The sequence below is a fragment of the Pelophylax lessonae genome (assembly GCF_965119305.1).
Source record: "Pelophylax lessonae genome assembly, chromosome: 4".
NCBI lineage: Eukaryota > Metazoa > Chordata > Amphibia > Anura > Ranidae > Pelophylax > Pelophylax lessonae.
In genome coordinates this window covers 126,338,229-126,354,341 of record NC_138771.1, presented here as the reverse complement: position 1 = coordinate 126,354,341, position 16,113 = coordinate 126,338,229, and the positions used below count along the sequence as shown (strand labels likewise).

Below are 16,113 nucleotides of genomic sequence, written 5' to 3'. Positions count from 1 at the left end.
TAGTAGGAGGTGATGAATGCAGTAATAAGGAGAGGGCAGAAGTAAGGGTGATGTATACAGATTGTGGGGTGGAGAAGAGGGATAAAGGAGAGAGGCTGCAAATGTGAAAAGGAGAACTAAGAGCACATGTTACAGAGAGGAAGGAGAGCTAAATGGGGACCTGCAGTCTGGTGATTTGTAAAGTAGTTTGCTGTCGATGTTCACTTTGTGCAAATTGCTGAAGTGCAAGAGTGGAAGTCCTGCTTATTTAAAGAACCCCACTACTTTGGAAGAACCTCAACATGTGCCCCCTAGCATGAGCTAGTGGAGGTATGTCGGTACACAGTCTAAAGTAAGTTCAGGTATGTCTATGTCCGTACAAAGCAAATAGTTAGTGTAGGTCTGTCAGTACACAGTGTAGAGGTAGTACAGGTATAACCACACACAGCCTAGAGTTAGAGTAGGCACAAGATGCCCAATTATACTTTCAGAGTTTTTAAAGATTTTAAAGGGAAAAGTTATTGGTTTGGGTCAATTTTGAGTGTTTTTAAATGAACTCTGAGGTCTTTTACCCTTAGCTTCCTGCAAGGCCACGGGTGTCCCCTGAATGCCGGGATCTCCTTCAGCGACTCTTGGAGAGAGACCCAGATCGTCGTATCTCCTTCCCAGACTTCTTCAACCACCCATTTGTAGACTTGGAGCACATGCCTTGTGCAGAATCTTTACAGAAAGCTGTGAGTAAAATTTGCATGTTTTATGTATTTAGTGGGTACTGATAATTATTTCTTATGTACATGTCATTTGTGTCGGGTTTTTTTTTTTTTTTCCTTTCTCCGTGTTTTGTTTTTTAAACATTTTTACTCTTACACAGACATCTCTGGTGGCTGAGGCAGTGGAGAAAGATGGAGCAAGAGATTATTCAGCAGCACTCAGCTTGTACTGCCGAGCTTTGGAATATTTCGTCCCTTCTTTGCACTGTCAGTATTGAAGTATTTTAGCTCTCAATAATGTTTAGTTATTTTATTTTCTCACTCTTAACTTACTTTTAACTGTACTTATAGTGGGGGGTGGTGCAATGGAAGCAGTTAATGCTTTAACTGTATTTGCTGATGGATGCTGTCCCCATACTTTTGGCATCTACTCACCAGAATGTTTGATACCTGGATATCAGTTGGTAGTAGGAGTTGAGTTCTTCTATATGAAACAGACGTGTATATTACAAACCCTGCTGTCTGTACAGTAGTGCGGGGTGGGTAATGTTAACACTGTATCAAAGTAAATGCCAAAAGCTTAAATAAGTTGGTTGTGCAGATCAAAGAGACTTTCTCTCATTGGCTGGTGGTTGTAGTTCTACAAAATAGGTTTTAAGCCAGTGGTTCTCAACTCCTGTCCTCCGGACCCACGAACAGGCCAGATTTTAAGTATTACCTTAGGGAGATGCAGGGGAGATGCAGACTAGAATACTGCAATCACTGAGCACTGTATACCCACTGTACATGGTACAACAGACCCATATCAGGAATATGAAATGTTGGGGTAACAAACATTTTGATTGCACCTTGCAAACCCTGTTTAACTGGTCTGGCTTTTCTCTGGTAGATGAGACCGACATTCGACGGAAAGAAGCCATACGCTCAAAGGTTAGTGAGCATCATTTTATGATGGTTGAATCTCAGGTTGCTATGTTTTAACTTGCTGGCATCTATGACTAGTGGGCAATGTATATTGACAGAAATACACATTTTTTTTCAAACTGTATGTAAGTCAGCTTTCACATGTTCTTTCAAAAGGCATTTTCCTTTCAATAAATGTTGTATTGAGTTTTTCAACACTAAAACATAGTAGGTTACAAATATTCATACTAACAAGGTAATAGACATTAAATTAGAATTTCAGGCTGAACCCAACTAGTCTTTTAAAAATGCTCCCTCCCCTCTTCCAACATCTATGCTGACTGACACAGGGGAGCCAGATCACGTGACCGGACCAGAGAGGGATGGAAAAAAGTAAGTATATACATTTTTTTTTTTTTTTTTTTCTCACAGATTAGTCAGACTAGGTGTTGGGAAGGGGGGACAGAGCATTTTTTAAGCCTGATTCACACTTGTGTGCCGTTTTATGCAGGCACAGCAGCCATTTATTTGAATGGGCTGCCATGCCTCCTGAAAATGCAAGGAAATAGGCCCCTGCTCCATTTTTTTAAATCTCAGCTTGCACGGTAAGCAGCTGCTGCTATTTTTTAATGCGTGCGGGTGCCATTAGGGTTTATGGCACCCGCAAGCATTTCCTGCATTTTCCTGTGTGGGTGGTTGTGGAAACAGGTGTGCCTTTTTGAGGAGGGGGACCTTGCAGACGCTTGAAGGATTTCAATCCATGGCAGCATTTTGTATTACCAATGGATTGTTTCGTGACGATCCCAACTAGCTTGAGGTCATTTACAAGCTCCTCCCGTGTAGTTCTGGGCAGCTATAGCAGCTGGCAATAATCGCTGTGTGTTCTCCCAGCAGGGACGGTTCCCCACACTCCCCGCTGGACGACTCCCCGTACAACCAGCATGTTTGATCTCTCATGCGATTATTGCCAGCAGCTATAGAAGCTGGCAATAATCGCTGTGTGTTCTCCCGGCAGGGATGGTTCCCCACACTCCCCGCTGGGAGATCACACTGGCTGTGTTGATTGGGGAATTGAACGACTGTGGTTGCAGGAAAGAAAATTGCACCTTCTATGTCTGGCCTAATCCAACTTGGAAATTGTTAGGCATATATGTAATTGTTCCCACTTCATCTAAAGTCCTATTGTTGCATGGCAGTGTTGGAATCATTCTGACTATAGGACAAATAATGTCCTTAAACGGAATTAAAGAGGAATGAGTGTGATTATTCAGAATCCGATACTTTGAACCAAATTGATCTTGCTTTTTCTGGTATGGGCAATGCTTGGTCTCTAAATACATTTATCTATCTGATGATCACCAGCCTCATTTATTAATAGTAATACATAAGAAACTGAACAGCTGTGACTCACAATTTGTACAGTAGTTTTGTCATATGTCGAATATTCAGGCATGCGTTTCATTTGTAGTTGTGTTACAGGATCTTTAACGGGGACTATTATTTTAATCTTTTACTATCCCATTCTGTGCAGGTGTGTCAGTACATATCCAGAGCGGAGGAGCTAAAGGTACTGGTCTCTTCTAGTAACAAGTCTCTGCTTCTTGAAGGAACATCATCACGGGAACTCTTAAAAGGTGAGCTATAGTCTAGCCACCCATAATGGCTCTTGTGTTCGGGCACAAATATGTTGTTGTTTGTGAATGACATGGTGTCTTGTAAACATCAATTGATTGCACATACAAAATACTTTGCTGTTAGCTGCTGCTCACAGCTTTAATGGGGAGTTAAAAAGGTCCATAAATAAGCCCCTATATTTTGAGCGTTTTACAATGGCTCGCTTAGTTTTGTATTGCACTTGTGATAGTTATGTACTTCTAATTGTTGTGATTGCAGTTAATTTTTTCTAAGTTTGCAATGATAAAGAGGAACAGTTTCCTTTAGTATTGGTCCCACCACTGCCATGTTTGTTAGTTATGTGCTGAAGGGCGGTTCCCAGCATTCATGGCTCGGCAAATCCTGGCCCCGCAGACCCCTGTGACACACACACCAAGGTTTGGGACTTCCATGTCTGCTCCATCTTTTTTTTAAATCCAAAGTTTATTCGAAAACAAACAAGCAACAGAAACAGTACAGGAAATACAGTAATCATAGGAGATATAACCATTGCTTTCTTCCTTTACAATAAATACACAGCAAAGTAAAAAGAAACACGAAAGGGCATACATACAGTAGAACCCACTTAAAATATTTTAAATCACACATCAGCAAATAAGAGCAAAAGGAACATGGGGTTCCATCACCTCGAAGGCACTATAGACTAGGCCCCATTATTAAATAACATGTGTATTTCAGACTCTCTACGATACAATAGTGTAAAAAATGGTCGTACAACATAGAACAGATAAAAAGGAGAAAAGACAGGAAAAGGGAGTGAAAGGGGGGAAGGGGAAAAAGAATATAGAAGAACAGAAAATAGAAAAAGAAAAACAGGCGAGAATCTCCCAAAGACCGGATTAAAAGGAGAGCACCCTGAATTAGACCTGCAGAATTCTATCCTCCAGTAATTGCGCCGGGGCTAAGCCTGGACTATCCAACCAATCCTGCCAAATGATGTAGAACTTTCTAAGCGCATTTCTATGGCGATAGGCCAATTGTTCTCGTAACAGAATCGAGTTCACCCTGGTTATCCACTGTGCCTCTGTGGGGACCGTAGGGCTCATCCAATGACTAGCTAAAACTTTCCTGGCTAAATATAGTAAGCATTGAACCATAGTGTAGGTGCCCAAGAGATACGGTTCAGGATCCAGTACGCAGCAGGCACACTAGAGGATCAACGGCTATCGCAATTTGGGAAACCCGGGAAACACACTGCACAACCTGGGTCCAGTATCTAGTCAGTTTCGGGCATCTCCACAATAGATGAATGAAGTCGCCCCTGTGTTGGCTGTATTTTGGGCAAAGGAGGGAGTCACAACGCCCCAATTTGAACAAATGCACCGTCGTATGGTATGTCCTATGGAGGATAAACAATTGAGACAGTTTATGGGATGCTGACAATGACACAGTAGGCAACACTTCCAGAGCCTGATCCCATTGATCCCCATCTATGGGTCCCAAGTCCTCCACCCACGCTGCCCGGCATCGCAGGGCCGCCGGGTCCTGTATACAGGAGAGAAGCCACTGATATTTGCAAGAGATCATTCCACTCTTCTCCAGTACCATGATCACGGAATCTGTCATTGTGGAGTCAGCCCTGCAAAGTGGGGATAAATATAGTTAGGCCTGCATCGCGTGTCGCAGCTGCAGGTTTCTATAAAAGTGTTGGCGAGGGAGCTGGAAGTCCGCCCGCAGTTGGTTAAAAGATTTAAAGGTGGTACCCACAAATAGTTGTGCCCCGCTCCATCTTTACATGTTCAAATGTCCGTCTCTGATGGGTCCCGAATCCCTGAAACACATCTGCGCACATACAGAATCTGGGGGATCACTTAAATATACGATGGCAAAGCGGCTCTGCCAGATCACGAGGAAGGTACTTCTAGGTGGGGGGTACTGGGGGGTGATTATACACAGCAGATGCCGGCCAGTGGATGACCGCCGGCACCCGCTGATCATCGGAAAGACACACAGGACAGAGCTTTGTAAATAAGGCAGAGTTCTGCCCTGTCAGCAGGGAAGTAATGGATTTTCTATCCCCGCAAAGCAGGGAATAAAATCCATTACTTCCCTTAGTAAATGCAGCACACAAAGTCCACAAAAACACTGGTTAGGCACACACCTGACCTTTTGATCGCCCTAGATGTTTAATTCCCAGCCACTGTCATTCTTACAGTGACAGTACATTTTTTTAGCACTGATCACTGTATTCGAGTCACTGGTTCCCAAAAAGTGTCAGTTAGTGTTCGATTGTCCACCCTAATATCACTGCCGTTACTAGTAATATATCAAAATTCCAGCATATATACCATAGTTTTGTAAACGCTCTAAACTTTTGCGCAAAACAAACCAATATACGCTTATTTTTTTTTTTACAAAAGATATGTAAAATATACTGCTCCAAAAAATTAACAAACACTTTGAAAACACATCAGATCCCAATTGGGAAAAATATCATGCTGGATATCTATACTGATATGAACTGGGTAATGTGTTAGGAACGAAAAGGATGCCACATCCTTTGATGGAAATGAAAATGATCAACCTACAGAGGGTTGAATTCAAAGACACTCCGGAAATTAAAGTGAAAAAACGATGCAGCAGGCGAGTCCATTTTGCTGAAATTTCATTGCAGCAACTCAAAATTGTACTCAGTAGTTTGTATTGCCCCCATGTGCTTGTATGCATGCCTGACAACGTCGGGGCATTCTCCTAATGAGACAAGGGATTGTGTTCTGGGGTATTTCCTCCCAAATCTGGACCAGGGCATCACTAAGCTCCTGAACATACTGAGGTGCAACCTGGTGGCGGCATTACTAAGCTCCTGAACATACTGAGGTGCAACCTGGTGGCGTTGGATGGACTGAAACATAATGTCCCAGAGGTGTTCGATTAGATTTAGGTCAGACGAGCGTGTGGGCTATTCAGTGGTATCAATTTCTTCATTCTCCAGGAACTGGCTGCATGCCCTCACCACACGAGGCTGGGCATTGTCATGCACCAGGAGGAACCGAGGACACACTGCACCAGCATAGGGTCTGACAATGGGTCCAAGGATTTCATCCCAATACCTCATGGCAGTCAGGGTGCCATTGTCTAGCCTTTTAAGGTCTGTGCGTCCCTCCATGGATATGTCTCCCCAGACCATCACTGACCCACCACTAAACCGATGGTTACCGGCAGTATAACATTCTCCATAGCTTCTCCAGACCCTTTCACGTCTCTCACACTCCTTCTATGGCCCTGTCCAGCTCTCCTAGAGTAACTGCCTGCCTCCTGGAATCTCCTCCATGCTCATTTGACTGTGCTGGGAGACACACAAACCTTCTAGCAATGGAACATATTGCTGTGCCATCCTGGAGGAGTTGGACTGCCTGTGCAACCTCTATAGGGTCCAGGTATCGTTTCATGCTACCAGTGGTGAGACTGACCCTATCCAAATGCAAAACTAGTGAAAAACAGAAAAGATGAGTAGGGGGAAAAAAACATCAGTTCTAGACCTGTAAAACCATTCCTTTTTTGGAGGTGGTCTCATTGTTGCCCATCGAGTGCACCTGTTAATTTCATTAACACCAAAACTAAACATTTTTTTTTGTTCATAGCGCAAAAAATTAACACAGTGATGATTAAATACCACCAAAAGAAAGCTCCATTTATGAGGAAAATGGAGATAAATTTAATTTATGTACAGCATTGCATGACCACGCAGTTGTCAGTTAAAGTAATGCAGTGTCGTATCGAAATAAATGGCCTGGTCATGAAGACAGCTAAATCTTCTGGAGGTCAAGTGGCTAATGTTAATTATAACATTTTTAGAATTTTCATGGAATTATCCTTTAAACTTTTGTACAAATATTACAACTGAAAACTGTATAAAGTGTATTGCAAACTAATTCAGCTTGTGCCACCAGCTGATTAATAGAAATGATGTTGCAGAATGATGGAGATACATGTGTTGAGATCTGTTTGCAATGTCTAAGTTGCAATCCTTGTGATGTCACAATCAGCTGCTCGAGTTTTGCTCAGGCAAACTTGCCAGCAGTACTTGTCTTATAGTCTGTCTTATATGTCACTGGCTGGAGCATAGAGAGAACGCATTATTTTCCTCCAGTTAGGAGTCGAACACTTTCTTTTGTATTTTTTTTTTTTTTTTTTACTGCCTATGGAAATTATTCATGTGTGGATGAGGCAGAGAGCTGTCATTATAGCTGCTTTTTGTCTCTCTTTCTTTATCAGAGAGCTGTCATTAGAACTGGACAATTGTGTTCACAGAATTGCAAATAATTGCAAAATACACAGGAATTTACAAAAGTTCTCAGATCCTCACATCCACACAAGCGATGTGGATACAGGGATCTCCCCTGCCATGCTATTGTATTCTGACAGTGGCTTCCCCTTCCTGACAGAATACACTGATTAAGTCTGCAGCCATTGGCTGCAAGTACTGATCAAATACTGTTTTTCCGGCAGGGCTGTTTGACAGAAGTCAGTCATTAAGCCCCGTACACACGTACCGATGGTCGGCATACAAATGTTCCTCTTTTCTCCCCGGGATGTCGGTGTCTGCTGAAAAGTGCAAAGACAGCACAAGGACAGCACAAGAATTTTGTCCGCCGACTGCAGAAGTGATGTCATGTAATGGTTAACTTTCCCTGTGTTTTCTATTTTCTGAGCATGCCCAGTCTTGCAAATCTGCGGTCTGTCGGCCGAATTCTGTACTGACAGGCGAACAATCGTCCGTTCTGGTGTCGGCATACAAATATTTTCATGTTTGCAAGAAAGACTTTTGTCCGCGGATTGTGCGCAGACATCTGTCGGAGGCACCATACTAACACGCGTACAATCGGCAGATCCTTCGTCCACCGACGTTTGTATGCCGACGATCGGTACGTGTGTACGGGCCTTTAGACTGGCTTTTGTTGAACAGACAGTGGCACACACAGAGTGAATTTCAGCCAGTTCCTGCTGTACCCTCATACAGATCTCCACACGTGAGTAATCTCCACCATTCTGCAGCATTGTTTCCATGTATAGTTTGCGATACACTTTTATGTTGTAATTTCTGTGTGAAAGTTTTTCCCACTATGAAAAGGACTAGTGGTGTCAGCATGACCAACAGAATCCCCAGATTTGATTTTTATTCAGTCTATGGTCTCCTTCACACAGGGCGTTTTGATCCATGCCCTGTGCAGGGACATGTTTTACCAGAAAGGGGATACATGGATGTTGCATGCAGTCCCTTAGCTGTCTATTGGAATGCAACGACTGCACAGACACAGCTGCTGCTCCCAGGGTGAGTTTGGGGACAAGCACCCGCACCACATAGGTTTAAAATCTGGGAGCAGCAGCTATGTTCATGCAGCTGCTGTGTCCCAATAGATATGAATAGGAATGCCTGCTCAAGAATGCGTGGAGCACCTGTGCCAATTAAACACAGCCCTGCATGGGGCAAGGAGCAAATCACCCCGTGTGAATGAGGCCTTAGGAGAGAAAGCAAGTACCAGCTGATCTTTAACTATTTTTTTTTGTCTTTTTTTGGGATAATTGGAGGTTTTATTTATCTCAGTAAGTATGCTGTTACTGGCATAGTGCTTTTTGCCCTTAATTTTGCACTGTGGACTTTATTCTCTCTTCATTAATATGCTGTAAGTTACTAAATAAGTCTGTATTTTTGTTTCATACATCTTCAATGCTGATCTGTTGTCATTTTATCTAGAAATGTCTCAGGACAAACCTCGTCTGTTTGCTGCTTTAGATGTGGCCGCAGCTGCTGTTGCAAAGGTATGACACAGCAGAATAAATCGGTGTGAAATACCCCGGCTTATTTATTACCTTTTCAATGTTTTACCATTAAATTTAAATGGGATAGAATCCATCTATGCTAAATCATGTCTAGTTTATTCACAGCCTGTTGATTTATGTGAGGTTTATAAATCTGAGGAATATTAATAATCATCAATAAAGTGTAGGTAAAGCAACAACAAACTTCTCTTTATTTGATCCCTTTTGATCTAGTAAATATGCAGTTGAACATGTTTTGTTATATCTGTTCTTAGTGCAAAAAAAAAGGAAAAAAAAAGTTCAGTTTGCCAAAAATACAGTGAACTGCTCACTGCCACTACTAACCCAAATTTCAAGCAGTGTTACCAGCTCTATGCATTTCGCTTCAGTCAACTAAAGATTTCCTCCCCCATGTAATGGAGATGAAAATGGGGAGAGGGCTCATGGGTATTTTGTAGTCCTAGCATACTCCCTGTCCTATGGCGACAGTGCTGCTCCTCCATAGATCCATTACTTTGAGGGACTTTTGTCAGCCTAGGGCAGGAAGTGTTACTGGCAAGATAACTAGGTGAAGATAAGGATTGCAGCCACCAAATCTAAGGACTGGTCGAGCTGCAATATATATTTTTTCTTGGGTGTAGATACACTTTAATTACCAATAGTGGAGAATTAGTGTGAGAAATATAGCGTTATGTGCACAAAAGGTACTTTTAGGCAACATATATTGCAGCAGCTATTGAAAATAGAAGCAGGTTATAACTGATCACAAAGTTTGAAATGTAAGACACCCTAACCATATGTGGAAAATGCCTGTTATAGCTCTGTACATTTTAAACCACTATGCTGGAGTATATTAGGTCTAGGGAAGGTATCTGAATTGGATTATTATATCCAGGGCTACTGGAACTGTAAAGCTTGTACAGTGCCTTGCAAAAGTATTTTTCGTGTTTTGTTGCCTCACAACCTGGAATTAACATGGATTGTTTGAGGATTTGCATCATTTATTTTACAGAACATGCCCACAACTTTGAAGATTTTTTCTTTTCTTTTTTTATTGTGAAGAAAACAACAAAACAGAAAAAGTCAATGTGCATAACTATTCACCCCCCTAAAATCAATACTTTGTAGAGCCACCTTTTGCAGCAATCACAGCTCCAAGTCGCTTTGGATAAGTCTCTATGAGCTTGCCACATCTTACCACTGGGATTTTTGCCCATTCCTCCTTTCAAAACTGCTCCAGCTCCTTCAACTTGGATGGTTTGCGCTTGTGAACAGCAATCTTTAAGTCTGACCACAGATTTTCTATTGGATTGAGGTCTGGGCTTTGACTAGGCCATTCCAACACATTTACATGTTTCCCCTTAAACCACTCAAGTGTTGCTTTAGCAGTGTGTTTGGGGTCATTGTTCTGCTGGAAGGTGAACCGCCGTCCTAGCCTCAAATCACGCACAAAGTGGTACAGGTTTTGCTGAAGAATATCCCTGTATTTAGCGCCATCCATCTTCCCTCAACTCTGACCAGTTTCCCAGTCCCGGCTGCTGAAAAACCTCTCCACAGCATGATGCTGCCACCACATTTCACTGTGGGGATGGTGTTCTTTGGGTGATGTGATGTTTTGGGTTTGCGACAGACATAGCGTTTTCTTGATGGCCGAAAAGTTCAATTTTAGTCTCGTCAGACCAGAGGACCTTCCTCCATACATTTTGGGAGTCTCCCACGTGCCTTTTCGCAAACTCAAAACATGCCATTTTGTTTTTTGCTGAAAAAATGGCCACTCTGCCATAAAGCCCAACACTATGGAGCGTACGGCTTATTGTCCTCCTATGTACAGATACTCCAGTCTCTGCTGTGGAACTCTGCAGCTCCTCCAGGGTTACCTTAGGTCTCTGTGCTGCCCCTCTGATTAATGCCCTCCTTGCCCAGTCTGTGCGTTTTGGTGGGCAGCCGTCTCATGGCAGGTTTGCTGTTGTGCCATGTTCTTTCCATTTGGTTATGATAGATTTGATGGCGCTCCTGGGGATCATCAAAGATTTGGATATTTTTTTATAACCTAACCCTGACTTGTACTTCTCAACAACATTGTCCCTTACTTGTTTGGAGAGTTCCTTAGTCTTCATGACAGTGTTTGGTTAGGTGTTGCAACCTCCGGGGCCTTTCAAAAAAGGTGTGTATATGTAATGACAGATCATGTGGCACTTAGATTGCACACAGGTGGACATCATTTCACTAATTATGTGACTTCTGAAGGTAATTGGTTGCACCAGAGCTTTTTATGGGCTTCATAACAAAGGGGGTGAATTTATACCCACATGCCAATTTTCTGTTTTCTATTTCTAAAAAATATTTTTATGTATATATTTTTCTCATGTCACTTTACCAACTTAGACTATTGTGTTATGATCCATTACATAAAATTCAGATTAACAAAGCATTGAACTTAAGGCTGTAATGTAACAAAATGGGTAAAGGGTCAAGGGGGTGAATACTTTTGCAAGGCACTGTATGTTCTTTTAATCACTTTGCATTTTTCAGATGAAAGAGATGCATTAAGTGTGTCCATTTGTTCCACACTTTGTGATTTTGAAATATTTTATTTTTATTTTTCCTATCTAAAATCTTCTATTGCCTTAATTTTGAAGAATATTGATTTCTTGTTGTATGCTGCATTTGCATATGTAGTGTTACTTGAGGTTTTAAATTCTCCTTGAATTTGGGTAACAGATTTCATAATGCCTTCCATAAAGACATCCTTTCTAATATGTTTTTATGTGTCTTCTCTTTAATATGTTGGCAGGATGAGGAGGGAATGGCTGCTGATGCATTGGATCTGTACCAGCAGAGTCTTGGGGAGCTAATATTAATGTTAAGCGGTGAGTAATATAGGATAGAAAGAAAGTTGAGGCACTACTGCTGGTAAAAGCCCCAAACCTAAAATACTTTTAAAATCCTTATAAACAAGGACTTTAGGAATAGTCCCATTCCTGTGCATATCCAATATTCATTATGTGCTGGCACTGGCCCACCTCTGCATCATCAACATAGAAGCACCGCAAAAGCAGCACAAAATATTCACACCAAACAGCTGTTGCACATGATGTACCCTGGAGAGCATTATCTGTCAAGGAGTACATCAAGAATCTCTCTGTAGGGTTGCACATTGAAGAAATCAACAAAGTCAATATGCTCCTGTTTTAAATTTTAATTTATGATATATTTGCAAAAAGTTCGTGCTTACCATATTTCTTAAATTAATACAAAGAATTAGCATGATATTTACTGTCTTGATTTGAACTATGCTCTTCTGTTTTGTTTAACTTTTTTCACACATTGCTAGTATTTTATCTTTCATTTGTCCCCCGAAGTAAGCTTTGATATCAATGGCAGTTTGACTACCTTTGATTTGTAATTAATAATGTCTTCAGAAACCAGTAGATAATTTAGCTGTTTGCTGAGAATATTGGGAGTTATATAGTTGTATGTTATACAGTATATAGTTCTTTCAAGTATTGACACTTTCTTTGTAGCAGATGGTCATAGCCAATAATTAAAATGTTCATAGACCTCAGAGAATGATTAGATATCACAAAACAATCTCAATATTAAGATATGTTTATAACACGCTACACTAACTCAGAAATGTCTGTTTGTCACATGATTGTCCATAGATGGTGATTCATTGTACTATGACTGTTCAATGTACTCTGTCGTGTAAACATTTCAACCCCAGCACACAGAATAGGAGTGCTCCTGTTCTATTTTCGTTTTTGACCTTTAAACTGTTTCCCCATTGTCCCAGCTTATCAAAATGTCCTGCATTTTTGGGTACCTTTTTTGATTTGCTGTCGCCCATGTTTTGGGGGAAAAAAGCAATTCGGCTTAGAGCTGATTCGATCTATTTTGTGTTGGCATCTTGCAGCTGAACCAGTTGGAAGGAGACGGGAGTTACTACATGCTGAAGTAAGTGTCATTCCACCGCATGTCTTTGATAACCTGACTGCTACTACTTAAAGTACAATTAAAGACTTGTTTCAACATTTTAAACAAGTACTAAATCCACTTTCTGTGTGATGCAGAAGCCTCAAAAAGTAAATTAAAAACTTCCTTTACCACTTTTGACTCTTGAGTCAAAGCCTCCTCTCTTTGTCTCATATGCCCCCCTTCCCAGACACTGCAACTCACAGTGAGAAAGTTTCAGTAACCGAGTCAGGGCTATTAATCCAGAAAACTTTGGACAGGACTAGGTGAGGTCATGTGCTGATTGACAAGTTACCTACTTGAGAGGGCAACTCTGCTTTGAATTCAGGAGCAGTGTACTAATCCATAATTATTTCAGCGCCCCTTCTGAATCAGACAGTTTTGGATAGCACTGTGGAGCATAATGTCCCTCTATTCTTGTTTTGTTTATCTGTCTGTGCTTTGCAGATCCAAACGTTAATGAAGCGAGCAGAGTTTTTAAAAGAGCAGGTAAGAGTACTAGAAAGGAAATAGGAAAGAGAATGGACACAGTTTCTGATTCTCTAAGTAATATGTTTTTTTTTATCTTCTATTGCAGGTGAAGACTACTGACTGGAAGAATGATTCTCTGGGAAACGAGATGCTGTCAGAATCTGTGCGGGGATGTAAGTATGCTAAGTATGGCCCTGCAGTGGTCTTTAGAGGAGAAGTTCATCTTTTGGAACATGTTGCATGTTACACCCGTATTTAGGGTATAACATGTTCCAAGACATGTTCCCTCACCCCTTCCCCTGTGACAGTTGGGGAGTTCCCCCCCCCCCCCCCCCCAGCCTCATTCCTGCAGTTACATTTAAAATGGGGGTGGCTCTGTCCACACAGCCATGTTAGTCATTCATAGAAATCTGTGATTGAAGAAACCACAGGTCCAGTCTGCCACCTTGGAAGATGGCTTGTAGTTCACAGTGGACTGCAAGGGTGCTGGTGAGCTCCCTTGTAGCCCATTCACAAGTCCACCAGCTTTCTAAGAGAAGCCCATACGGAGGTACAAGCAGAAAGCTGGGGGACTTGTCTGCAGGAGCCTGACATTGCATCTTCAATCCACTCATCATATGTGGAATGCTTTGCAGGCTCTAGGAGGAAAAAAATAATGAACGTGCATTTTTATATAGCAAAAATATTTATATTTATTATTTTTTACCTAAAGATGAACTTAGCCATTTAGTATTAAAGAGGTTGTAAACCCATTAAAATTTTTTTTTTCTTTTTTCAACCTGAAAGAGAAACACATAATGAGCTACTAATCATCGCATACTAGCTCATTATGAAATACATACCTTAGAACGAGCCCCTGCCGTGCCGCCCGCTTACCTGTATGACGGGCGACATGTTCAGTCGCCCGTCTTCCAGGATCAGATGGCCGGATGCCGCGGTGACGTCACTCCCGTGCATGCGCGCTGGAGCTGACAGTCACGGCACGGGGATCTGAAGGAACGGCACCAGCGGCCGTTCCTTCAGAGCGCATGCACCAGTGATGTCACTGGCTGCATGTAAGGTAAATGTCTCCTAAATGGTACATGTTTAGGAGATATTTACAGTACCTATAGGTAAGCCTTATCATAGGCTTACCTATAGGTAAAAGTTGCAGAGGAGGGTTTACTTCCTCTTTAAGTACAATTTTTTTTTTTTTAATATTTCAGTCCACCAGACTTTTATGTCTTATGTCTTAAGCCTTATGTCTTGGTCGAAAGTAAAACACAGCCCTGGCATTCATAAGGTGTCAACTTAGATTGGCACCATTCAGTCTTGCATGCTTGTGATGGAGATGACTAGTATCAGATAGTTGCATAGTAGTATCCGGCACTCTGAGAATAAGGTTTCAAATGTTTGATTTCTCTGTAAATGCAAATCATGCAGTTTTCACCCTTACGAAATAAAGGCAAACATGTTTTTTGTTCTAACTTACAATGATGATATTCCTGAAAGGAGATTCTTCCTCAATAAGAGTTTGTCATTTTAGACCCTTAGTAGAAACTGAAGATCATGCAAGGGTCTTCTTATTTACTGTGTTAAGGCTAATCCTTACTATGTACACAAATTCTGATGTTTATTTCTGTTTCTTTTCCAGCATGTTCGCTGCAATGACCTTGCTGTGATTCACTACTGAGATGGCGTTTATTTTATATGTTGTTTTGTCTTAGTAATACTGTATATTAATTAAATTATTTTTCACTCTCTGAAACATTGTTATTTGGCTCACTTCTTTGACATTTTCTAAGTAGGATTATTCAGACTGCACAGAAAATCCAGAAATGCTACAGTGCTGTGAAAAAAAAGGAATTGCCTCCTAAACCTAATAACTGGTTGTGCCATCCCCAACTGGCAATGAGTCTTTAAGACCCAGGTCACACTAGCGCGACTTGTCAGGCGACTTGGTCGCCTGACAAGTCGCGGTGGGTCGCCTGCCATAGATTAGCACAGGACCCTCTCTAATAGGAGCGACACAAGTCGCTCCGACTTAGAAAAAGGGTCCTGTACTACTTTGGGGCGACCTGCATTGACTTCAATGATATGAAGTCCGTGCATGTCGCGCCGAGGTCACCCCAGCAAGTAGCGTCGCCCCTATGTGAACGGGGTCTCAAATTGCTGTGGAGGAATTTTGTTTGTTTATTATTCTCACTTTAACAGATGAAAATAAACAAGTGAGATGGGAAACTTTTCATTTAGTTGCATAATAATTCTGCGTACTAATAGTTGCCCAATAATTGTGCACACATAGATATTTTCCTAAGAAAGCCAAAAACTCAACTTTACTTTCCAAAATATTCAGGTTTAAGGTTTATAAACATTTTGGATTGTCTGAGAGCACTGTAGTTGTTCAATAATGAAAGTATTCCTCAAAAATACAACTTGACTAATAATTGTGCACACAGTGTATCTCCCCTTAACCACTTAGATACTAAGCACTTTCACCCCCTTCCTGCCCAGGCCAATTTTCAGCTTTCATACATCATACAACACTGTACCCATATTAAATTGTTATCATTTATTTGAGACCGAGCTTTCTTTTGGTGGTATTAAACTGATTCACTGATGAGGCTTCACCGATTGGCACTGATAGGCAGCACTGATAACC

At 41.5% G+C, this 16,113-nt stretch overlaps 1 protein-coding gene across 2 annotated transcripts in view; it reads left to right on the top strand.

Moving 5' to 3' along the window:
• The window catches only part of ULK3 (unc-51 like kinase 3), a 41,522-nt gene extending 26,301 nt beyond the window's left edge, over positions 1 to 15,221 (top strand). For both annotated transcript variants that reach the window (XM_082256395.1, XM_082256396.1), the window contains 10 exons: positions 558 to 713; positions 851 to 956; positions 1,579 to 1,619; positions 3,124 to 3,226; positions 8,962 to 9,026; positions 11,821 to 11,896; positions 12,943 to 12,983; positions 13,449 to 13,490; positions 13,579 to 13,645; positions 15,106 to 15,221. In XM_082256395.1, coding sequence (XP_082112521.1) covers positions 558 to 713; positions 851 to 956; positions 1,579 to 1,619; positions 3,124 to 3,226; positions 8,962 to 9,026; positions 11,821 to 11,896; positions 12,943 to 12,983; positions 13,449 to 13,490; positions 13,579 to 13,645; positions 15,106 to 15,122 — 714 coding nt within the window. In that variant the 3' untranslated portion in view covers positions 15,123 to 15,221. The remainder of the gene's footprint in view (positions 1 to 557; positions 714 to 850; positions 957 to 1,578; positions 1,620 to 3,123; positions 3,227 to 8,961; positions 9,027 to 11,820; positions 11,897 to 12,942; positions 12,984 to 13,448; positions 13,491 to 13,578; positions 13,646 to 15,105) is intronic.
• Positions 15,222 to 16,113: the final 892 nt, after the last annotated feature.